We start from the raw sequence: 26,796 nt of genomic DNA, 5'->3' as shown, positions 1-26,796 counted from the left end.
GCGAAGCACGCCCCGTCCCGATTCATCCACACTACAATCGCATCGCCAGTGACCATGGAGATCATGGAGATGGAGTCATCCAAGACCAAGACGACAAAATACTTGTCGAAGTATAAAGATACTTTTCAAGCAGAATGGGACTGTGTGACAGTTTTCACAGGAATCCCTCAGAGACTTTAAACAGTCCACATATAAAGCTCATTTACCATGTTTACCACTACTGCAGCCCCTTCCCCCTCTGGCCAATTAACTAAAGCAAAGGTATTTTCATGTTGAATGCATTCTTTTATGAATTATTTAAAAAATCTACTGTATTGCCTGAAGTGTATATTTAGTCAATGACAATTCATAAATTCTCTCTAATGTGCATTTCATCTATCAGAATTTTTTTTGATGGTTTAGACAGCTGTCGGTTACTATCAAATGTTGTTTCTTAATGTGTTTTGCTACCCAAAACTCCCATCCGTGGGACAACGTTCCGCCGCTCCCTCACAAAATCATACCTCCGCGAAATCTACTGGATTCTATCATCCCAATGTTGGCAGCTCTGATAAGTAAAGTTTCTTCAGATGTTTTTAATCTTACACCTAGCCTTGAGGGCCACATCATGGTTTCACTCCATGGATTTTTTTAATAAAAACAAATGTGAACTATTTTTCTTGAATCTTGATATATGTAATTGTACAAAGATTTTAAATGTAAAACTTTTTTAAAAATAAAAGAAATTAAAATTTTCGTGAAAATTTCATCTTTTTCATTATTTTGATTGTTGTCATTGAATGATTGTGGTCAATAGAAGTAACGAGATAGATACATTAAGTTATTCAAAGAAAATGAGTATGGATGGCATTTTGAAGAAGTGAAGTTGAATAAAAACAGATAATTGAAATAGAGACATGAGAGTAATAAAGATTAATAACAGGCTGTTTAAAATGGTACAAAAAAGACAAATTTACAAGAGCAGGAGAATACATAGATTGTAAAAGGAAGTATTTTAAGATAAACCACATTAAAAGCCATTTCACCAAATATTGAATAGACCACCTCATCATAGTGTTCTTGAGAGATGATTGTCATTGCTATGTTGACCAATACGCATTCCCTCTATTGTTCATAAACACGAGGTGTTGGGTTTGACTGATTTATACACCACCCAAAGCACCAAACTTGCAATGAAGCAAGTGCTGTGATCAACACCATTTAATAGAAATTGAGCTATCAATAATTTGATTAGTGATGTTAATTGTTGCAAACCCACATTTAGTTTTGGAGTAATGAAACTAGACGAGACATTCAGATTCACAATCTCCAACACCTTCAACACCTAAACACCAAACATATTCCTGAGGATTTGAGGAATCACTGTTTAGTTTTCCATAATTCAGATTAATTGAATCAATTGCAGTGTTATAAGAGGACATGGGCATAGGCAGAATTTTTTTTGCTGGGGGTGGGGGGAGGGCAGAGCGCTCCAACTTTTTTGAAAAAAATAGAAAGTGAGAGAGCGAAGCAACCAAGCTTGTAATTGGGGTGTTTCTGCATGTTGTAAAGTGGAATTGAAGGATTTGGTGCAAACTTATGGTGAATTTTGTGAAAGCTTTCAGTAAACAAGTGGAACATCTCTGGCAGTCTCGCCAGCATTACGCGATTCGATATAAGCAAGTGCCGACTTTGAAAACAGCTATTGAATAATTATTCACAAAAGAAAACATTCATATGATAATAAAATACTATGTCCATTGACCCAAAATTACCTTTGACCATGATCATGTGATCTAAGATGTGTGCAAAACAATCATCTATACTCGATTACCCTTATGTCTATGCTTCATGAATTAGATCCATAAACTTTCTAAGATATACCAATTTAACAAATACCCCCAATATGGACAAAGTTCATAACCCTAAATGACCTTTGTCATGTGACCTGAAACCCAGCCAGGATGTTCAGTAATACTTCATTACCCTTATATGTAAATTTCATGAACTAGGTCCATATACTTTCTTAGTTATGACATTTCAAAAACTTTTAGGTTAAGATTTTGATATTGATTCCCCAACATGGTCTAAGTTTATTGACCCTAAATGACATTTGACCTTGGTCATGTGACATGAAACCAAGGCAGTAATACTTGATTACCCTTATGTACAAGTTTCCTGAACTAGGTCCATACACTTTTTAAGTTGTGATGTCATTTCAAATACTTAACCTTAGGTTAAGATTTGATGTTGACGCCGCCGCCGGAAAAGTCTAGTCTTGCTCTGCCCATGCAGGCGAGACAAAAATGTAAGTTTTCAAAATTTCGGGGGGGGGGGGGGCTTAAAGAGAAATTCCAGTAGTTGCAGTAAACACTGATTTCATGAGAAAGTCTGTAAAACCAGGCTTAATTGTCAGTATATCGAGGATCTAGATCTGGTACAGTTACATAACTGAACTTTGTGAAATCTTGAAATCTACGCTGAAAAATGTTCAGACTGAACTTCCCCAACACAGATAAGCGCACGTGGGACAGTGTATAATTATTGCTTTGAGCGTCGGGGCCCGACGCTCTACCCGAATCCTGTGCTTATTTCTCAGCAATTACACAATTTCTTCCAGAATCCTTTGGCACATGCGTTTTATTTATACAAACAGACACTTTGGTGGTCATTTCATTGGATTCTGTACGAATCATTTTGATATCGTTACCAAAACTAGCATTTACCTTTAACTGCCCTGCGTAAGCCATGTAAGAGGACTGATTTTTGCCCTTGGTTTATAAAAAAAAATACCACTCACACTGATTCAAGGCAATGTCACAACTCATCCATTCCATTCAATCCTAACAACTTTGCAATGTGAACAGAATGGTAAACATACCATTTGCTCCAATTACCTAAAGTTCTCAAGGTTTTGGGTTGGAGTTCTAATACAAATTTATCATGTTGATGAAGTTCAATATCTGGGGCACGCTTCATATAGACAAAAAAGCATCATAACTTTTCCATTATGGCAACTACAAAGAGGCTCAGCAGCCACTCAAAATCAAGGTTTCCATGGTAGTGACAAAATAATGGCAATTTTACCATAGTTGTCAATCTTTAAAGACTGAAAGGCTCCAGGCTGAAAATAATATGATTTGAACAGATTAATAAAAATCAGACGAAAAAAACACTGAAAAATGGATCAAAATCTGACGAAGAATAACAAAGCTATGGCAGTTTTAAGATTTGCATTATTCCGGTGAAACAGTTCTAGGCATGTCTTCATGAATTTTCAATGAGCAAACTGATGATGTCATATCCGCACTTGTTCTTTTATACTTCATTTTATTAAATTAGGTTTATTCAAAAAAATGGTTTAACAACTGATTATGTGCATTAGATATCCATTGCTTCAACTTATTTCATTATAAGGGAGACATATCATTTGCACATGTATGAAAAAATGAAACAATGATTTCATGTAATAACATAAGAGAAAGGAAAGTGGGGATGCGACTTCCATCAGCCCACCATGACGACGTGCATATAACTGTTTTCACAAAATATTGCTAAACTTTAACATTCAATAACTTTGTACTTTATTATCAAATTTTGATGATATTTTCAAACATTTTGCTTTGTGAATTTTACTCTATTTTGATATATATATTTTCAGTCCAGAGTACCCTTGGCCCTAGTTTTGGGTTGGATTCTATACCTGAAGTAAATTTTCACACCAGCAGTTTTTGCCATTACAAAAACCAGGCCAAATCTCACTGTTCTAACTAATCAACACACTATGCTAACATTACACAAGTCAAAGAATAATATTCAAACTTAGAAACTTCAATGGACCTAAATAATTTGTGTGATTATTTAAAAATGTAATAATAGGATGAAGTATGATTTGTTTTGCTTTCAAATATTTCAAGACAACAGTTCTCCCTCTCTCTCTCTCTGTATTTGATGTACACACATTTGTATGTAGAAAAGATCAATTATTTTCTTGTTTTTCAGATTATGAAATTGAAAATTATACAAACATTATGTACAGAAAATAGTGAAAAAAGTGAAAGGATTTTCTGCTAATATTGATTAACTAACAGACAGCCCATGAACATATTTGGGTAATTTTCATTTGACGCATATTTGGTGGCCCTTTTTATAATTTTTATCCTGTGTCTGCATTCAGATCGTATTTAATGCTTTTACATAGCAGTCTTGAAATAAAATCCACAAATCACAGGAATACTAAAGGAATTTTACTCATACAAACCCATGTAATAAAAACTCACATATTATGACGTCATAGCTTCCCAGCCAGTAATTAAGCCTATTTTGAAGGCTAATGAAATTTCTATGTTTCTCTTGCAAATAAGTAAGCTGTGAGTGTGAAACTACTAGTACTTGAAAATATGAATATTTTTATGTTGTTACCTCATCCATTGGTGTACAAATTCAATTTCACTTTTTTACTTCTAATAGGGTCTCCAAATCAACATCTTTTCTACTGAGAGACAAATGACATTTAGTCCAGTGATACTATATGACAAAGCCATACAGTTCCAATTTGGAGGAGTTTGTAAGCAGTATGCTTATTTCTCTCAGACAACACATTTCCAAGAATCACTAGAATCCCTCATAAGCAAAGATACCCTTAGCTATATTACTTAGATAAACAAGGTACAGAATAAAACAAAAATGTCAAACAACTTTGTTTAGTTTCCTAAATAATTCACACTTTAATATCCAACAGCGAAGTTTGGTGAGAAAAGTGCTTCACTATACACATAGATTGCAGTTATCAATGCATAAGATTCTAGCTGTTTATATCAATACACAGCACATAGATAATCTTGAGATTAATTTACAATAGAAATATCAAGGATTGGTTACTTGGTTTAAAATGAAAGTGGTATATTTACTTCCCAATGAATGACATGAACTTAGCATTTCATCCATTAATTAAAGTGGCCATTTGATAATCAGCAATAAAATAAAGGAGAGTGTAATTTGGATGCATCTTCATTGCAACAGCAAATGGGCAATTTTATCATTCAAATAATATTCTTCATTATCACTGTTCCAATTTTTTATGTAGTGCAGTATGACACATCAAAGTCAAATCTGAAGAGTAGATCAGTTCCACACGTGTATAAACATTAACAGCTTTCAAATGCAAATCTCTTGATACAATAAAAGACAAAGACTTTAGACATCTGGAGAGCAGTGGAGTTATTCTTCATAACCCTCGGGGAGAGCGTTGGACTCAGCATTGTGGAAGAGAGAATGGTTGCCATCTCCCCATGGGAAGGCCTGAAAATGAAAGGAAATATATGACTTCAAGTTATATCAATAACAAGAAGAATTGCAAGTTTGTCAATTTACAGTAGGGAGAAATTAAAGGTTTATAGCTTAGGTGACCATTGGTAAAATCATTTCCTTTGTAATTGTTGATAACTTTAACCTTACCCTAGGAACCAGTACATATTTTTTTGTGGAAGAATATTCTTTATATGACGATGTCGATGTTCAGATGTAACAAGATATTTGGCATTTCTTGCAATAAAGAAATAAATACATCCATAAGTTTTATGAATTTGGAAGTCAAAGCCCTTTTATTGTATTTTTTTTTTCCATAGAGCATTTCAAATTAATATATACATCTACAAAGTTCGTAAATTACAAACATGTCAATTAAGTGTGTGTTTCACACAAATTTGAAAACAAATACTGGACTTTAAAAAATCAGATTGCCATCAAATCATTCAAATTTATCAAATTAAATCAACCTTGTAAAAACACATTTGATGAAAAAAATTATTTAAAAAAAGAATAAATTGTTGGTACATATAGGGCCTAAATTGCACAAGTTTTAGAGCAATGTCATTTTTTCTTTTATTCACGATACATTCTTTCAATAATCCACAGATTGAAAGAATTAGTTAAGGAATAAATACAAGCATCTCAGAGGCTAATGATAGAGTTATTGAGGTCAATAGATAGGGACCTAATGGCATCCATGGCCTGAGATTAATTAAATCCTTGAAAAATCAAATCATTTATAATATCCCAATAAATTCTAGAAATAGTGAAGGGGAATCAAAGGGATGTGGTAATTTAATATATTGCAGTTGTGATATCATACATGTGTAGTAATTGCAAGAGTTTTCAGTTCAATTGATGTTTGAAGGTTTGTATGGTGGTATGGATAATTGCAGAAGTGGTTTACCGAACATCACGAGGAAAGTCCTGGAAAGGACTAAGGAAAGTGGATAGAGGTATAAAAGTGAATTGGATTGGCAAGAAAGTGGCAGACAGGCAACCTGCCCTGCTCCTGCTCTCCTACTCCACTCACCGACTCGAGCCAGCCTTTTCTCAATCACTATGCCTCTCTCAAGCCAGCCTTCTCTCATCTCTCCAAGTACTCAAGCCTCCCATCTCTTCAACTACTCAAGCTCCTTCACTCTTTCTGGTTTACAGTCCCTTTTAAGGGCTACACTCCATTCTGAACGGAATACTCTTACTTTCTCACCTATCCCATATCATTTCTACCTCTATCCATTATCCACATTTGTATGACTCTCCACATGGTATACTGTAAACCACTTCTGTGATGTTTAAGTTTGTATTAGACAATTATCTTATCTCAGCCCAAGAAAGACTTTCCATGATTAAATAACAAAAATTCCATAGTGGTCACAAAGGCTCTATTGGTTTAGAAAGTAATTGTTCTTGATTTCGAACATCACTTTTCTCAAAAAGTGTCCCTTCTAAATAAAGGTCATTGCGAAAATGTTCATAACTCTGAATGCTATAAAGTGGGTATATTTCCAAAATTTCCCAAATGTGAATGTAAAAGCTTATTTGATAAATTCTAACAGTTGTTATTTATGAGCACTGTAGATACTACACCTCATAATTCTCACCTTTGTCCTAATCCTAAGATGTGAGTAAGCAACAAACTCTGGTTTGTGATGTGCAAGATGAGCTTTGTGTTCCATTTCACCTTTGTAAGCATTCACCATACAGAACATCACACCTGGCAAGGCTACCAGAAATGACATGTACTTCCATGTCTTGGCCGTACCTGATAAAACAAAGCAAAAAATTACCATTTAATAATCTCTTTTCGAGAATCCACTGTATTCTCCTAATCAAGTAAGTATATAACACTCTGAAAAGGCAAAATGCTAGACCAATATTTTTTTAGGAACCACAAGAAAAATCTGCTGATGTGTAGATACATCGCCAACTTTGCCTTTGTCATGAAACCCAGCTGAACAATCGAAACTCCACAAGGTTTCAATTTACGATTGCACAGTTGTTTTCCACAATAAAAGAAATGGTAGTGTAACCATTTATTTTTTTTCTCACAAAAAATGTGCTGAGATTCGAAAGTAACATTTATTTCACAAGCCAGCACATTTAATCACTATGGCACACACCAAATCCATTGTTATACACACAGGCATTATCACTCAACAAGTGGAGCGCCTCTGGCAGTCTCACCTGCTTTATGCGATTCAATATAGCAGCAGTGCTGACTTTGAAAACTACTTTGAAATAATAATTCACAAAAAACACCATTCATATAATGATACAATACTACGTCAAGGCTCCACATTAACTTTTTTTGTGGTGGCCCGTTCGGGCGACCAAAACCATCAAATAATTTTTTTTGGTGGCCCGATATTAAAGTTTGGTGGCCCGAAAAATATAAAGAAACACATTAAAAATTAATAAATCAAACTTCTGAAATATTAATTCTGCAGCCACTACGCTTAGTTACTTTCACTTTATCATCTTGTATGTAAACCTTGTTTGCTGTTATTTTACTTTGCTAATTGGCTTGTGGTAAAATATAAATTGTTTCTATCGTTGTAAAAATGAAATGATTGAAAGAGAATAAATGAATTTTATTGTTCGCAGGTTGTGTGGACTTTTTTTTAAATCTCCGTATAGACACACACTCATATTGGTAAAGTAAATAAATAGTGCATAGCAAACTCAGATAGATGTACAAAACAATGGTTTTTCATTTCTTCCTCTTTGAATCCTAAAACCTAGATTATATGCAGGCCCCAAATCCAGTTTATTTCTGTTTTCTCTTTTGAAGCATATTATAGCAGGAGAAAATCACAGAAATATATGCTGCAAAATTAGAACAATGCATAAAAGGGGGAAACAAATGAAAATAATTGTCGAAAAGTATATTACAAAAAGAAAACAAAAATAATAAAAGAAATAAGTGAAATAAAACAAAAGAAAGAAAATGAAGAAAGAAAAAACAAAGAACAGGGAAAAAAAGAAAAGAAAAAATTTAGAGAGAAAAAAAGAAAAGAAAGTGAAAGAAAAATGAATAAAACAAACTTAATTTAAACATGGGGAAAAGGGGAAAATTAAAAAGCCATTACAAATATTTTTTAACAGCTGTGGCAACAGTCTATTCTGACTGGAATATAATTAAAAGCCAAGCAAATAATTTTCACTTACCTTCTGGGAATGGCAGATTTCTATTTTTATATCCTTTAGTTTATTTTTTTTTTTCAGTAGAAACATATTTTTTAATCAGGCATATTCAATGGGAAGGGGTATAAATGGTTTAACCACTGTAAAAAAAATGAAAGAAAAAAAAATAAGAAGAAAACGGCAAAAGTTATATCTGGAAAAAAAGTGTGAGAAAAGTCCTTCCCTATATTTGCCAAAATGTTGGAAAAATTCACATTTCATATCAATGAAATGCCTTCCCAAAGTATTTACTTTCTCAAGATAGTTTAAGAAGTCATTTATAAACAAGAAAGAAAGAAACTGTCTGTTTATTTTTGGCTAGAAAAGACACAGCTTCGAAAGAAACCAAGTATCAACATACATACAAATGCACACGTGGGACTGTGATGAACTTGCCTATGTGTTTTTATGTGTATTAATTCATTTGGAAATCGGTCTTTTGTAGTAAAAAAAGAGGTCATAATTCCTCTTCTTAATGCTTGCAAATAATCAGGGTACACCAAATTTTTGTAATATAGACTGTAGAATGTCATTTCATTGGTGTAAAATGTGACTTTGACTGTCTTGTATGCAGTATGCAGTATGCAATTTGTATGCAGTGGCTTCATGCAAAGCTCACGCCAGCCGGCCGGCGCGGCTGGCTGGATAATAGCTACTGTATGCTATAGCTGTAGGCCTAATATGCAAACTTTGTGTGTGTGTATTTGTGTGTAGATCAACAAAAAGGGCGCATGACGAATTGGGTTGCAATTTGAACTGTAGAAAGTTGATAAATGTGTGCAAAATCGGGAGAAAAATTGCGCTACTTTGAAAATTATTGGTTGCCCGATTCGGGCCACCAAAACTTAACATTTTATCAATAATGGTTGCCCGAGGTGAATTTCTGGTGGCCCCGGGCCACCGCTAATGTCGAGCCTTGACTACGTTCATTGACCCTAAATGACATTTGACCTTGATCATGAGACCTAAGACTTGTCACTGATACTCGATTACCCCTATGTCCACATTTCATAAACTATATCCATAAACTTTGAAAATTATGACAGCAATTTGGCCAAAGTTCAATGACCTTAAATGAACAACGGCTGATTGGCTGTTTCACGCCGATTGCCGATTATACAAAGTATATTGGTATGATCGGTGGCCATTTGAAATACCTCTTAGCGCAATATTTAAACCGTTTCGAAGTCAAAGCAATTTTAAAACACTTCCTGATAGATCGTGCAATTAATTTGAGATCGCCGTGATATGCTTAATTTTCATTTTCCTTTCTGACAATGTCGAGAAAATGCGTCCTTTATATTTCTTCTTGGAGAACGGGAGTTCAAAACGGAAGGTATATAAAATATGTTATCACTTGTTAGCACCTCAAAACAATTTCAAAATGTTCCTGATTTTCAGTTTATTAATCTGAGATATTTACGACTTCTATTCTGTTTTATATTCCTTCCCGCTGTTGTGAATAATGCGTCATTTATATTTCTTTTTTGAGAACGGGAGTTCATTACGAAAGGTATATTAAATAGTTTTACTTGTTAGCATCTCAAAACAATTTTAAAATGTTCCTGATCGTCCGTTTAGTAATCTGAGATATTTACGACTTCTATTCTCTTTTATTTTCCATCCTGCCGTTGTCTGAATAATGCGACATTTAGATCTATATATTTTTATTTTATTTATTTTTTTTTTATTACCGATGTACTGGAAAAATGCAGAAAGCTGCAGCCAAGTTTCCAGGTCTAGCTTTCGTCCAAGCTCAATCTTCTTCCACAAGTATAATATGTGTGAGTGTCCAGTGTACATGGTGCATTTGCAATCACGGCCAATATGGGAGACTCTCTCCAATAGGGGAGGCAATCTCCCACATTGGAGACTTGCTTTGCAAAAGGACAAAAGAAACAACACCAACAAAAGCATGATTTTTTCCACCCAAAATTTTGTCTGAGGTCAGAAGCCCATTTGTTTTGTGTGTGATTGACAACAAAAATCCTTATCAAAACAAAAGTAGACGGTGAATTTTTAAAGTAGATGGTGAAAAGGGGTAATTTTTTCATGAGGAATCTGCTTATCACATTTTTATTTGCCGCCAAGGTAATCCTTTTGCAGCAAATGTAAACAAAGGAAATTGGTCTCCAAAACTGGAGACTGTCTCTGAAATTGGATACCCAAAATCTTTACAAAAGTCTCTGATATTGGAGATAATCTCCCACATTGGAGACAGTCTCCAATATCGGCCGTGCGCCTCTACTGCTTAATCTCTTTCACGTAACGCGACGCACGCGTCGCGTAACGTTGGGGAAGTACAATAAGAAACAAGATGGCGGCATAAACATCGGGCAAGTCTCTTCCGTCTTTTCACAATATTTTTCTCATTTTTTTTATGAATTCTTGTTTAAAAATAGAACCGAGAGCGTAGAAATGTCGGAAATTAAGTTTTATCCCATGTACCAGTACATGATTTAATTATGGCTAGATGTTTTAGAAGTAGAAATCTCGGGGGTGAAAGTTTCAGGTTTTTTTTGCGGTACACACAGATGAATAGGAAGGAATCCCTGGCTTCATTGAGAGTAAGCATACGTTAGTAAATAATTTCGCATACATTCGTAATTCTGAAGCTTCGTTATTCCGAAGGTTCGGTTATTCCGAAGGTTCGTATTTCCGAAGCTTCGTAATTCCGAAGGTTCATTAATCCGAAAACGAAAGAAGGTTTGTAATTCCGAAGGTTCGTTAGTCCGAAACGAAATGAGGTTCGTAATTCCGAAGGTTCGTTAGTCCGAAAACGAAATGACTAACGAACCTTATTTCGTTTTCGGACTAACGAAACTTCGGAACAACGAACCTTATTTCGTTTCGGATTAACGAACCTTCGGAACATCGAACCTTATTTCGTTTTCGGATTATCGAACCTTCGGAATAACGCCACAAATGTTCGGATTAACGAACCCTTTTAGTTTTACGTTTTCGGATTAACGAACATCGAGGTATAGGCAATTTACGTGTTTCGGAATTACGAACCTTCGGAATAAAGAACCTTCGGAATTACGAAGTGTAACCAATAATTTTACTCTCAAGAAGCCGCCTGGCTACTCGGCACGGCAATGCACGGCAACGCTACGCCTACGACAGACTCACAGAGCACATCCAACGAAATGGCTGCCCGTCTTGACTCTTTGTGCGATCGCATGCCGCGCCTGTGCGGCGCTACGGCATCTGCGCCGGTACACTAGTAAAAAAAGTCATCCAACAAAAGGCAAAAAACTAAAAAAATCACAACATTCATATGGATAATCTTTACATCCACATACCTGCTGCATCTTCTGCTGCTGGTCCGTGAGCTGCTGCCGTTGATCTCCTTGTCAAGGATGTGGAAAATTGACGACGAAAAACGTTCAACATTTGTGAAGCCATTTCGACCTACCGATTTCAGCAAGAACTTATGACCCAGTCTCGATCAGTCATACGCTTCTTTTATATAGAATTTTATTTAGATTTTAAAAAATAATGATCGCTTTGTATTGAAATTTATATTTTTAAATATAGTAAAAATTTTGTAAAAATTTTAATAATTTTTGTACCTAGAAATTTCCATTTATGTATCGAGACATTTAAGATATTACTATTTAGATAGGCCCGTCGCGGATCGATCGGAGACGATGTTGTTTATCGTTGCTATCCGTGATTATTCACGTCATGTTTCAATCTTTTTTCTCATCGTAAATGTTTCAAATCATAAAACCAGCCATCTGAACAGGATCAGTAAGTCTTACTCTTTCTTAACTTGATGAACAGAATTTTCTCTACATCTATTTGAATTTGCTATTCCTGTTTAATTCAGCTGTGCCTGGCCTGGTCTCATCTCACGAGCCGATTGCGGTACGGCATCGTAAATTCAAAAGAACTCCGCCCGTGTCGTCGGGGAAGTTCCTTCGAGCTCGGATGGCAGCGCAGCTTCATGCACAGCTGGCTGGCTAGCTGAGCCTCTGCAGCTGCAGCCGGCTGCCTCAGCCTCAGGCTCAGGGCTCGTTTCTCTGTATGGTAGTGGATCGTATTACCGAACACTTTTCATGAATTCAATCATATCAAACACATTATTTTCATGAAATTCACTTACTGCGGCAGCCCGAACACGTACTGTGTTCGGGCTGCGTTGTGATTCACCCCGGCTCACCAGATCAAACCAGATGAGCATCGGGAATCAATCAAAAATACATAAAATTGCACAAAACTGTTACAAAGGAATCAATACATAGGCCTACTTACAACTTAAGCCGCAATATGGGCGGCCCTCAAAACTTCGAAATAATTCCCCAAAACGAAGCAAAAACGTCGGAAAATTTTGCCGGTGTGCATTAAAAGTCGTTTGTACAGGAAGCATGTGTGTGTGTGTGTGTGTATTTGAGTTTTGTCAGACGTGTATCAATCAGATATGATTATTTACGTCTGGGACCGACCTTTAACGTCACCATCCGAAAGACGTGACCACGGGCTCGGGCTCGAACCTCTGCATCAATTTGTAACTTCCCCACATTGCTTGGGGAGGATTGATATAGCCTTTTGACGAGGCAACGAGATAAATTGATTTTTATCTTCGTGCTAGCAGAAAACAAAAACAAAAGAAAAATAATAGCCTAATCCTTATAAAAACAAAAAATAAAATAATAATCGATTATAATACGTTTATAATACGCTCTTCCTATTAATTTCACCCTGTTTATTCACTGAGGATCCTATAGAAATATACTAGAAGTCTTTGACAAAAGGCTATCGTATGAGGCATGCGAGAAAGGGTAATATGAATATTCATAAGTCTAACTTAGTGGCGTAATTTCTTTTTCGATGGTTTGGCTGCGTGGCAGCCAGTGAATAAATCACTATTTTAACGGCCTTTTGTTTTTATTCGATTAGCTTCTTTTCATGTAATTTTTTTCTTCATTCTTTTCTCGTGTTCTAATATTATTTCTTAGTTCTCCCTCGTGATTTCTTTTCACTTTCTTTATTTTTTATCCCCTTTTCCGTTTTGTTTTTATTATTTTCATATTTTGTTCATCTACTTTTCGTTTCGTAGTTGATTTTCTTTTCCTTTCTTTACTGTTTCATTCTTTTCTTTTTGACTTTTGCTCTTTTTTCTTTGTTTCTTGTCTTTTCTTTTCCCTTTTGTTTTCTTTTTTATTCTTTTTTTCTTTACTTTTCTACCTATTGTCTCTATATTTAAATTAGTTTCTTTATCATCTTTTTTTTTTTCGAGAGAGATTATGCACGTGGTGTCGCACATTTTTTTTAATATGCATAATTGAAAACAATTGATACACCTTGTGAGTAAAAAGATAATTTGATAGCCTATTTTATGTGGTTTGTATTGACGCTTGAAATGATGAAGCCTATTCTTTTCAAATAATTTATTTCCTTGTATTATATTAAGAAGTACTAGTAATTTGATATCATTTCATGTTTGTATTTGAGTATTATTCTATTGTTGTAAATTGTTGTACAAAATAATTATTCAGCCTTTGGCTGCGAGGCATGTTTTTAACAAACCATTATTGAATTGATTTTAGCCATATATATGGCTGCTATTTTTTCAAGCATTCAGCTTACGGTAGCTGGTCTCTGCATTTGAATTCATTTGTTATTGTTTACATGAATTATGTCTATATCTTCTTATAACCATAGGCGGCGGAAGTGGGGGCGGGGGGAGTATCCCCCCTAAATTTTAGGTGGGGTTACGAACCCCCGCCCCCTAAATTTTTTGTTGATAACCTTTTTTTTTTGCTTCAATTTTTTTTGCTTGTCATTTTTTTTTGCTTTTCAAAAAAATGTGGTGCCCCCTAAAACTACATTGTCACCGTTGTAATTTGATCATTATGTATGTTTGATTTTAAATAATTGTTATAAATTTGCAATTTTGAATAAATGCAGAAATACCTGCTTTAAAAAGAAAGAGAAATGCTCGCATATATGACGTCACAAATAAAAAAAAATAAAACTCTATTATTAGCCCGGGGGTGGTGGCTCAACTTACCCCGCCTTCCCCTATATATATATACATTTTTTTTTTTACCACAACCGGCTGGATACGTCTTTCTCAGGCAACATCTTCCCACTAGCGTACCTATACTGCCCCCCCCCTTACGAGTCACACTCACAACCCATGCAAGGGACGTGTCCCTAGCTATGCCCCCCCCCCCCTGATGAGTCACAACTGATCCCTGACAAGCCACCATAGTGGCCCCCTCCTTTGAAGTTGAATACCTTCTTTTTTCTTCTTTTTTTTTGCTTGTCAATTTTTTTCTGGTGCGAAATGTCCTTTACATCCTGTTGAGGATCATTTTTTTTTCCTGTTTTTTTTTTCTGGTACGAAATCCTTTAGGCCTATTTGTGGTTTAAGTCAAGACCTTTTCTAGGCGTGTCAAATTTTTGGGCGGACGATTTTGCCCCCCCCCCCCCCTGTGGAAAATCCTAGGTACGCTACTGCATCTTCCTCTTATACATTTTTAGTTCTTGTTTTGCGACATTTATATATTAAGAGCATGAAAAATAATAGCAAAAACATGCAGCCATCGACTTAGCAATGGATCTCATTTCCACCATTTTTTAAAACAAAAGCTGATCGAATCGGCTTGGAAAAAAAATCACCGGGCATCACTGCACCGGTAGCGACGTCCCGTACCGTATTATACCGCCGCGCCTCGCGCGCGCCACGTGTGTTGCATTGAAGTATTGTCGTCCTGTTCAAGAGTCCACTTTCGGATTCAAGGATTCAAGACCGGCATGAAGTTGGTTTGATATTCGATATTTGATATTCAAACTGTGAAGTTGGTTTGATATTCAGGTTCGATATTCAAACGCATGTGAAGTTGGCCCAATATTCGATATTCGATTTTCAAAAACTATGGTGTTTGAAAGCTGATTAGGGGATCTAACAGGTGCAGCACGTCTCGGGCAACCATAAAAAGACTGGCTTGCCCAAGTACGAGAACATTGGGGGGACAAACGTCAGTGAAATAAAGGGCATGAAATTTTTAATTTTTTTTTTCGAGGGCACCCAGGGATATGCCGACGGCTTAGCCGGGGCAATCAGGTATCCTAACTTGTAGAACTCGACTCGGGCTACCAGATAAACACTAGCTTGACCCGGCGCATGCACATTTAGGGGGCTCAAATTAACAAAATTAAAGGGAATAAAGGGCTATTTAGAGCATTATTTTAATTTAAAAGAGTATTTTTTTCACTCACCATTTTGTCTAACAACCAGTTGGTCCAATAACCATTTAGTCCTAACCATTTGGTCTAATTGGACTAAGTGTTAATCGGTTAAAATTATTGGAACTAAAATGGATATTAGACCAAAAGGTTATGAGAGGAAATTGTCATAAACGAACAGGTGATAAGACGAAGTGATGATTGGAATAAACGGTTGGAGCGAAATTTAGATGGAATGTTAATTAGACTAAATTAAGGTAGACCATGTGGGAAGTGAACGAGTTGGCAGTAGACGAATTGGAAATTTACCTTAGATATGACCTCAAGAAATATGAATACATGATTTGCCCCATTGTAATCTAGGAACCAGTCCAATGATTTATTGACTTCAATGGGGCTAATTATGTATACGGTACCTAATTTTATGGCCTAATGTAACGGGATTCATTAGGTCTTAAAGCCCCTATCAGCCTATATGCCTACGGACCGATTCCCACCATGTTTGGATGTGGAGGTATTTCATCATGCCCTACCAAACTAGGCCTATAAATCACTCAAATTCGAAGAAGAAAAATTTCGTGACGTCATCACTTTGGTACAGTACTCTATAATTTTATTTTATCTAGTAGACTCCAGTAGATTTATAAATTGGGCCACTTGATTTTCAACTGGACCAGTACTAACAAAATTGGATGGTGCTGTTTACGTGGTTTAGTTATTTGCATTTTTTAAAAGCAATAAATCATACTTTAGAGTGACAATGCAAAAGATTCTGAAGAAGTATGTGTAGGACTTAGAATAGGCCCTATATTTCAAATTAGAGCAGAAAGATTAATTTATGAACCATCTATTCCATCTCATGATTAGCTTCACGGTACCGTACGCCATGACGTATTTTTCTTTACTTGGGCAAGTGTTGGTCCTGAAAACCAGTTTAAACTGGACCAGTTTAAAACCAGTTTAAACTGGACCACCCAATCTCTTTAAAAAATAATTAAAAAAGACGTGTTGCATTTTGACCAAGAAAGATCAGTATGGAATCCAGTTGAGTACTACTAGATTAGGACACAAGTAATAATATTGTGACCAGTAACAAACTCCAGTAGACTAATATTATATTAAGACCACTTTAATTTCGAGTTAGTAATTCAAGATCAGTTTGACAAGTGGAATTTCAACTTGTAACTTTTTAAATTGACTGGTCTAGCTTAGTTGATCCAGTCTAATTTCATATGGACAAATATACGCGCAGCACTGAACCAGTAAGACAAGTAACCAATGTTGCAATTTCCAGATCGAGTTACCAGTTGAAATTCTACTGGTCAGACTGGTCCAGTTTAAACTGGTTCTTTGTGATTTATTACTTTCTCCATTAGTTTGTGATGGAGGGCAAAGCACGTGCTCTTTCCGTAACCCGTTGGGAGAATCACGAGACTGTCATTTCCTCTCTGGGCCTCTTCCAGGGCCTGTTTTTGAGGCACCTTTAATTTTATTGCAAATTCTTCTTCAAGTTCCTCCATATTTGCAACGCGAACTACGTTTCTGACGTCAATGTCGACTCAATATTGACCTTGATTCTAACTTATTACATCTCTAATTTAAAAAAAAGATATTTTGTAAACGCAGTCATGTTTGTTCATAATATACAGATTGAGATAAATATAATTTTAATGAAATGAATTCTTCTTTAAATAATGTTTTTTTTTCTATGTTAAATGCAAGCAAGATTGATATCCATTACTGAAATACCTAAATCGCGATTTATTTGAAAAGCAAGTTTGTGATTCGACCGAAGTTTTCTTATCTCTTCTTGTAATGCATATTCATTAACCTTAACAGTGACGACATCTTATAAATATTCATGTTGCGCATGCGCATACATGTTTTTCATTTAATTCAACATGGCGATTCGTACGAAATCCGAAAATTGATCCTCTATTGTACGATTCCATCGAATTTTCGTAATTTTAAGGAGAACGTATCTTGAACTCAGTTTGTTTAGGTAAGGTCAGTCCTAACTGTCGTATTTTTGGTTTCGTTTTATCATCCATGTTTTTGTAATTTAGCGATTAATCTAGTGCATCAGTGCACTCCGGTGAGAACGAATGGTAGCGTTCAGGACCTCGACACTGTCTAAAGACGTCGTGTCGAGGTTCCCGGGGCAAGAAATTCACCAAACTTTCACCATAAATACACAATTACCTACAAAATATCAATATGTAAAAATTTTGCCGAAATTGTTTTTCCTTTTTACGATATTAGCTTCCAATCGGACCCCTCTTCGCATGTGAAATATTTGGGTCACTTGAAAAAGGTATCGTATTACCGAACGTGTGTTATCTATGGGAAAAGTTGAGAAAACAACAAAATCACTGATGAGCTATTTTGACCATATTTTATTATTTTAAGAATATTAAGACTTTGAAAATGGGTTTTTTTACAATTTTTCATCATCTTTCTATTCAAGTTCTCTTTGGAAGGATGTTGCAAAATTTTGAGCGTAAAATTATTTTCTGATGCGTATGATGCGCGCGTTCGGTAATACAAGGCCGGTCGGTAATACAATCACTCACTATACTGATTGTAATATGTAGGGCCTAGTATAGGCCTACCGTCAAATCCATATTATATTTGTGGAAGAAGATTGAGCTTGGCCTTAGGCTTAGATAAAATTAAAAGCTCACTCACACGTATTGCGAGGTTATAATAGTTATATCATAGGCTAACCTCGCACCACGAATCGCGTTTGGCAGTGGATTTCTAACTAGTGGGTCGCGCGTGCTGGGTCTGGGATCTCACTTCTTGGGTCCACAACACAAGACTTCTATGGCTTGAATTTTCTGTGCGCGGCGGCATGTAATGAACCCTTGGGTGATAAAAGCTATACCACCATGGCACCAGTAGAGGCGAAAAACTTGTTAAAAAGTTATCCTGTTTTAAAATGTTTTTCTTTTATAGATTCTAATTTCTACTACTAGATTCAAGAATATCTCATGACATAGATCTTCGATGAAGGGGCAACCTGTCCTGGCTTATCGTTTTCGGGAAGTAGACTAATTCCCCTGTTGTTTGCTGATAGTGATATCTTACTCCTCAGTGTTTTGTTTCGTATGTATTTAAATGTTGTTTTTTTCTTTCATAGAAAAAAAGGAATGAATATAAAAAAAATAATAATACTAAAGAAAATTGTTACCCTTCTTTTCAAATAGTTGTGGAGGCAGCATAGCTCAGTCGGTTAGAGCGCATGTTTCGGATAAGATTGTAGATCTCAACGTGAGGGGTTCGAGTCCCGCTCATGCCAAAACGCGTTTAACAACAAATCTGATGCTATAGCGTTGTGTGTAAGCGTGCCTCACCACTGTATTCAGTGCAGTGCAGGTGTGAATGCAGTTGGAAAACACTCCGTCCATCGGAAAGGATGCAAATGTTGGTCTCGTGTATAGGAGAGTCACAACCTATGCACGTTAAAACCAATACACTATTCGTCAAAGAGTAGGGTGTTCACCCGGTGTATTGCACCTGCCGGTCCCGGCAAAATACAGGTCAAGTCAATATTGATGTTCATATGCCATAATAATCAATATAATGATTGTGGGCATTAACGGATAGAGAAGACAAGACAAAAATAGTCAATCATGACTTATTGCCAAATAAAAACAAGGAATGGAATGGAATGCGCACAGACAATATGGGAGACTCTCTCCAATATGGGAGACAATTTCCCATATCGGAGACTTGCTTTGCAAAAGAACAAAAACAACAGTACAATTTTTTTCCACCCAAAATTTTGTCTCAGAAACTCTCATTGAGGTCAGAAGCCCATTTGTTTTGTGTGTTGATGACAACAAAAATCCTTATCAAAACAAAAGTAGAGATGGTGAATTTTTAAAGTAGACAGTGAAAAGGGGTATTTTTTCATGAGGAATCTGCTTATCACATTTTTATTTTCTGCCAAGGTAATCCTTTTGCAGCAAATGTAAACAAAGGAAATTGGTCTCCAAACTGGAGACTGTCTCTGAAATTGGATACCCAAATTCTTTACAAAAGTCTCTGATATTGGAGATAATCTCTCTCATGGGAGACAGTCTCCCACATTGGCCATGCGCCTCTACTGACCACAGGGGCCCATCTTACAAAAGTGTTTGTTATTTTATTAACAATTTTTAAAGTGTGTGTTGTTCAGCCTACTGCATTGGCATACCATACCTCAAGTGATCTTTGTGCAGGCTCCACTACATACTAGGCTTGGGAGTAAACATCGATTGATCGAATGGTTCGAATTGCTTGCCGCCGATCTCTAATCGATTAGCACAATTTACACCGATTAGACACTTGGGATAACTCGATTACTCAAGTAATAGTAACAAAATGACAAGATAACAATGATAAAACTTGTTTTTAAATACTTGATACAGTTTTGAAAAATTATGTTACCGATATAATTTGTCAAAAATGAACAATGATTGTATCACATTCACAGTTAAACACCAATCTCAAAGAGGTCCGAAAATTTTAATCCCACCTGGCCTTGCATGCCCTCGATACACAATGTCTGTTGTTGCATAGGTGTATATAACTCTAGATGGTTGCATGTCTGTGTGCATAAAAAAAGAAAGTACATACACACATATACAACGAGCTGATTTGAGCCGATATGTGATTGGACATTCGATGGCCATTGAAACTTTTGGGAGACAAAGAAAGAAGCCAGTGGCTTCCCATTAAGGTTGTGACTCCAGAAAAAAATTGACCCCTCCCCATCTCTGTGTGTGGGTGTGTTTGTGTGTGTGAGAGAGAGAGAGAGAGAGAGAGAAAGATAGCGTTGGAAGCAAGAATTCTTTCATGTTTCAAAACAATGCAATCTGCCCGGCCCCTCCCCCACTCACACAATCAAAATATCATTCCAACACGCCATCACCTAATTCCAGATGTCGACTAGTCTCCCAAAACAGACCCAGTTATAGGTTCAAATGATAAGAAATAGTAATTCTGAGAGGCAATTCAAATTATGAAAAATATTTTTAACATTGTGGGCAGTACCACATTCTCAAGTGCATCAATATGCTTTACCTTGTATGGATTCCACACAGCATACCCATACTCAAGATGAGGTCGAACAAAAGCCTTAAAAAGTCTCCACTTCTCGACTTCACTACCGCTACACTACGCTCCACCTACCCGAACCTCAAGGTCCAAAACTCGCTCTGATACTCGGAGTGGCAAAGGTGGGAAAAATGCATATTTATTGTGAAAATTGTACACCGAAACTAGCTTTAAAAAAATAAGAAGCTTGATTTCTTACTCTTCATCTTAATTTCACTCCATATCCATCCTCCGGTTAGCCTGATAATTTGTGATTTAGAGCCAACATCGAGTTCCTCTCACGTATAAATAATTCGCTGCCAATTTCAAAACATCGCATGCGCGAGGTCTGAGCGTAGTGAAGTGGAGCCTGCACGAACATCACTTGAGGTAGGCATACCATAGTCCTACCTGTACTAGATTCCCCACAGGCAGGATGGTTGCAGTGAGCATAGTGGCAGGGGTAAGAAAAAAAAATGTCCCGATAAACAAGGACAGTCTCAATTTATCAAGACATGATTTGTCTTGGTTTATGAGGATATATCCTTGTTTTCTGGGACAATCCCAATTATTGGACCAGCGCCTCTACTGACCACCTGACTAAACTAATGAAAGTCAAAGTCTGAACCTGTCACAAGTACCAGTGTCAGTTACATTACATAAACTAATACCCTTTTTACACAGGATTTTCTTAACCCCGGACTATCGCTAACCCCGTACTATCCTTAACCCCGTACTATTTTTTTTCCCTTTTTACACATGCCAAATTGTTATTGCTAACCCCGGATAAGGAATGCTTGCTTTTCACACACGAAACTCGCTAACCCCGGACTAGTGGTTTTTCGATCATTCGTAGTACAAGTACTTCACTCGTACCATTTTACACACGCTACAATTTCCTTAACCCCGTACTATAGGTGGGGCTAAATTGCCATTTAGCCCCACCTATAGTACGGGGTTAAGCTTAGCCCACTTTCGTTTTACACTAGCGATCTTAACCCCGTACTATCGCTCTTAGCACCGCAATTGCTGGGATAACCCTGCTTTTTTGCAGGGCCAAATAATCCCGTACTAAAGGTGGGGTTAGCCCACTTTGCAAAAATGCTGTGTAAAAAGAAAGTGGGCTAAGCTTAACCCCGTACTATAGGTGGGGCTAAATGGCAATTTAGCCCCACCTATAGTACGGGGTTAAGGAAATTTTAGCGTGTGTAAAAAGGGTATATGTCATAGATCGAACGTTAGGCCTTGTGGCATCATGTGTGCATCAAAATTTGAAAATTATAATCTTACATGACATAGATCTAGTCGAAATTACATTTGCAAAACAATTTAGTTATTAGATCGAAATCTATAATGTGCTAGATCTTTCACATATACATAGGTTCGGTTCTGGACGCAGGATCTTCTGTTCATCTATATCCAGCTCCTGGTGATAAACAGTGATGTCTGAAGAATTGGCATGGTCCGGGGGAGGAACCTTATAATTTAAATTCTGCATTATGCCAATATATTAATGGACAGAAACTAGATCTAGACCTCTCTATAAAAAGCTGTTTGGTAAAAATTAAAAGGCATAAAACTATTCATTTTGAAATAGTAAAATAATTGAATATATCTAGATAAAGATTCTACCATGTCAGGCCATCCATAATTGGACTCGTATTCTTTGTTTTCAGACCTGTTTCAATATTTTGATGAATTGTATCTCTACTTTTATGCATAGAATTTGTCAAATGATATGTTTCAGTATCTTAGAGTTAATACTTTATTTTACACCATTTTGATGGTGTTTGGAATCATTAAAAACTGTGCAACTATCATCGTTTTACAAAGAAAACTTTTTGGGTTTTTCTCCGTAAACTATGAAAATTTGATATCCCAGGGGTACCCATCTCCCCCATCTCAATATCCACATTTTTTAGTCATGAATTTTATTTTCTCAGCAATTGAGTGCTGTATGTATGATTCATATTTCCCTCTGCTATTATTGTTATCATATGTGTCTCCCAATTTATCACAATAATTGCAGTTTTTATGGTTTTTCTTTTTAAAAATTAGGCTCTTTTGTATCTAAGGTTACATCTTGTCTGCTCCTTCTGCCAATAGTACTGATATCAAGGGATTCTAATTAAAATGTAGGAATGTGGTTGGCCAATAAAGATACATGTATGAATCTCACTTGTCCCAGTGTTGAGAAACAGGCCCCAGTCTAACAAATTATTAAGACTAAGACAGTGAAAGTCAATGTGAATTTCAAATTCAAGTTGTTGATGTTGACTTTGTAAGTTGTTGCTGTGGATATTGAATATTGAAAGCTGGTGTTCATCATGTTCATAAGTCATAACTCATAAGGTTAGGTGCTGGTCAGAAAATTGGGCTCGTCACAGCTTACACTAGTACATTGACTGTCTCAGTTTTCAAAGATTTCTCCACTCAAGAAATCTAGGAAAGTTTGTTCACTTTATCAAGTGCTGACACCAATTGTGTGCGCTAGTCAAAGTTAACATATCAGGTTTCATAACAAGATTAATGGAAAATAATAAAAGATCATAAAAAGATTATTGGAAGATAATAAAAAATCATAAAAAATAGACAGTGAACTGGGGATAATTTTCACTGAATTTATTTTTGCTGTCTACATGTATGTCCCACTGGGAGAAGTGAAACATCCAATACATTTACTACATGGCCATATCATGCATGCTCACACACACGCACTGGTCTTACGTAAAAGTGCATTAACTTGGCTTCATTCTCAAAGCCTCTCGGGCGTGGGTATATATGGAACTCTTTCCCCACTTTCAAAATGGAATAATCTCTGTTAATTTTTAAATCTTTATTTTGATACCAAATATTGATAACTTGAGTGGGCAGCTTGGGAAACATTGATTACTTAGTGCAGCATCTCATACTGTCACCCAAGAAAAATGATGGCTAAAATTTGGACCATACTGACCGATTGTACAAGTTAAACTTTGATTGACTCCTTCTTCTTTCGCTGGATCTTTTATCTGAACATTGCAACATTTCAGGGAATTAGTAAGGATTAATATCAGATGCCACAAGACATCATCCAACATTGCAAATGATTTTTAGAACCATTTTGGTTAGGCAGTGACAGATGACTGGCACAGCAGTGAAAAACTCAACCAATACATTTGCACGTTAGACTAGGTCAGACGTAGTAGTAGACAGCTAAAATCAGTCTGTTGGCAGTTGGGTGGAGTTTTTAAACATGTTATTTTTTGGTTTCTCTTCCAACAAGATGTAGTCCAGCAGAACAACCAAAGAAACACAGATATTGAACCTTTCGATCTAACATGGTAGAGGTTAGACAGCTATACGTCTATTTTAGGCCCGGGGGGGGGGGCAGTCAAATGTATTGCTGTACACATGTGTGACCAAATTATTTCCAAACATCCCCTAAACGAGTTTTTCTCTGTGTGCAAAATAACCCCCTAAACAAGTCTTTCGCTTGCTTCATTTACACATTTTGGCCCCTAAACAAATTGTTGCCAGAATATGACCCCTAAACAAGTTTTGTCTACTTGCTATCAATAATAAATAGACAAAACTATGTTCATGGGTATTGCATGACCCCAGTGCAGTTAGGGTTATAATACCACAATCGGGAAGAACCAGAACACTTTTCAGAAACGAGGAGGAAAAAGCCCCGGAAAAAAGCTTGAAGAAAAAACATACCCTAAACACCTTTGGCTAGTCTTTATAAAAAAAGCTTTTTGGAAAAAAAACATACCCTAAATACGTTTCACCCTGCGATTGACCAGTCTCTCAAGACCACCTTTTTTAAAAACCGTATTTGATACCCTTAATGAGTGCATGCGCGGCCCGCGTCCAAAACTGAAAAAACACCTCTTTAAATGTGTTTTTTTTGTTGGTCACGCATGTGTAGCAATATATTTGACTGCCCTCCCCCCCCCCCCCCGGATTTTAGGGCTGAGTCAAAACGTTTAAACATGGTTCAAATGACCGTTCAAAGCATTAACGTTATCCTAATTAGACAATTGTTTGTCTGTATGGAGAAAAAAAATAATTAATTCAATGACAACTAGGCTTTTGTAATGTTTGATGATACTTGAGTATATTTCATATGACTGACCCTTTTATGCTTTTAGACAGGCTTTTAAGAGTGCATCTGATTGAACATCTAAAAGATATTAATTTGAGGCTCAACGCAATACCTACACTCATATAAATCTAGTGAACATTATTGATCCTATTTATTAAAATCTTCTTGATCAAGATGTGATTATTAATTCCTTGGCAGTGTTTAAAATATATTAAGTGGAACTATGATAATGTAACATTTGCCATGAGTGGAGTAAAGTTTGAAACACAAACAATAGAAATTTCATGAAAATTGATTGACAAAAAATAAAGAAGTTAGTAAATTTTTAAACTAAATTATTTCTGTGAATAATTTAGAAATTAGTGAGCTAATGATATCATTTTACTACATCATTAACACTCATTTTATATTACATACAGTACAGTTACATGTATTGTCTTCTTTGTATTTTCAACAAAATATAACTGCAGGAATGATGGTCTTGCATATCTCAGAAGCTTAATTTTATAGCAGAAATTCGAATAATTATCATTTCATATAAAATACAAATAAAAAAGCTGAAGAGAAGACATCAACAACTCACTCGTTTCATTGTACATACTTTACATTATGACATGTGAAGAATTGTTTAAGTGAAATCATGCAAAAGTTAGAATTCTACTTTTCATTTGTTTTCTGTAATGAAATTTTCATTGTTTTGTTTGAATTATTTTGCTTTTCTTATTCTGATTTATTTTTTTTCAATTCAATGTAATTTCAGTTCAATTTTATTTATTCCATGCTATATAAATTAGTAACAGCAACAGGTAGAAATATGATTATCAAAATATTATATTTATACAATGATATAGATAAAATTGCAAAATGGAAAATGGCCCCTGTATATGGGACCCGGGGGGGGGGGCACTCAGTATATAATGCATAGTGGGTATGTGCCGCGGAGGGGACCCCCATTTTCACACTCAAATTTTCGTTCCGAGGCATAGCTTTTTTGTCTTATTGAGACAAAAAACAAAGAAAGCCGCTCCAAGGCATAGCACTTTGTTCTTATCGAGAGAAAAAAAGAAAGAAATCCGCTCCAAAGCTTCGCATATTTTTCGTTACGCCGTTCCGGTCGCATTGATCTGCTGCAATTTTGGTGAAAAGCGGCCGCCGAGCGCTGTCCGACCATCGTCTCCGCGCTAGCGCACCCAGCGGAGGCCGCGTATAGCTGCATCATGCACGCATGCCCGTTCCATAGGGGTACATACGCACGTACTCGCACGCTGGCGATCCGTTCCAAGGACCCCCGTTTTCACAAAATTGTAGTTCCGAAGCCCGTTCCGAGGACCCTCCTTTTTACAATAAGACCGCTCCAAGGCCCCCGTTTTTTGTCTCGCCCGCGGCACACCCCTACCACTTTTTTGGTCGAGTGCCCCCCCCCCCCCCCCCCCGGGATATGGGATTGAAGAGAGTATGGTGTTAGAAATAGTGTGGGTTTATGAAACCATCATGAGAAAAGGGTATTAGATTCTCTGTTAAACAAGGTACTGCTGTGTCTGTTTCCGGCAAACATACCAATGCCATTAGGAAGAGCATGGACCATGGGATGAGCATCAGCTGTTGCTCATATCATGTACCTATAGGTCCATGATATGAGAGATCTTTCGCCCTTACATAAGATTTAGATTGGATTTAGACAGACAGAAAAGGAAGAAAGAAAGAAAGAAATAAAGAAAGAAAAAAAAAAGGAAGGAAGGAAGGAAGAAAGAAAGAGAGAGAGGGGGGATGGAGGGAGGAAATGATGAAAGGAGGATAGAATGAAAGAAAGAAAGAAAGAAGGGATTGGAAAGAGGGGGAGGAGAGATCATCATGATAGAAATTATCTCAAAGGAAATACTGTTTTATCAAATTAACATGAAAATAACTAATGATGAATATTTTTTTTAATTTATGAAGAAAAGGTGAAT

At 36.4% G+C, this 26,796-nt stretch overlaps 1 protein-coding gene across 1 annotated transcript; it reads right to left on the bottom strand.

Annotated features, from left to right (window-relative positions):
- Positions 1–3,174: 3,174 nt before the first annotated feature.
- On the bottom strand, positions 3,175–11,949 carry LOC129279550 (cytochrome c oxidase subunit 6A, mitochondrial-like). Its single transcript, XM_054915654.2, has 3 exons — positions 11,781–11,949; positions 6,894–7,054; positions 3,175–5,280 (listed from the first exon to the last, which is right to left on the bottom strand). Exons 1-3 carry the CDS (start codon positions 11,881–11,883, stop codon positions 5,200–5,202), a joined length of 345 nt encoding a protein of 114 aa, XP_054771629.1. The 5' UTR covers positions 11,884–11,949; the 3' UTR covers positions 3,175–5,199.
- Between the last annotated feature and the right edge of the window lie 14,847 nt (positions 11,950–26,796).

This window comes from Lytechinus pictus, chromosome 2, assembly GCF_037042905.1.
Source record: "Lytechinus pictus isolate F3 Inbred chromosome 2, Lp3.0, whole genome shotgun sequence".
Lineage (NCBI taxonomy): Eukaryota > Metazoa > Echinodermata > Echinoidea > Temnopleuroida > Toxopneustidae > Lytechinus > Lytechinus pictus.
The sequence above is the reverse complement of the archived record's forward strand: the minus strand, read 5'-3'. Positions and strand labels throughout refer to the sequence as shown.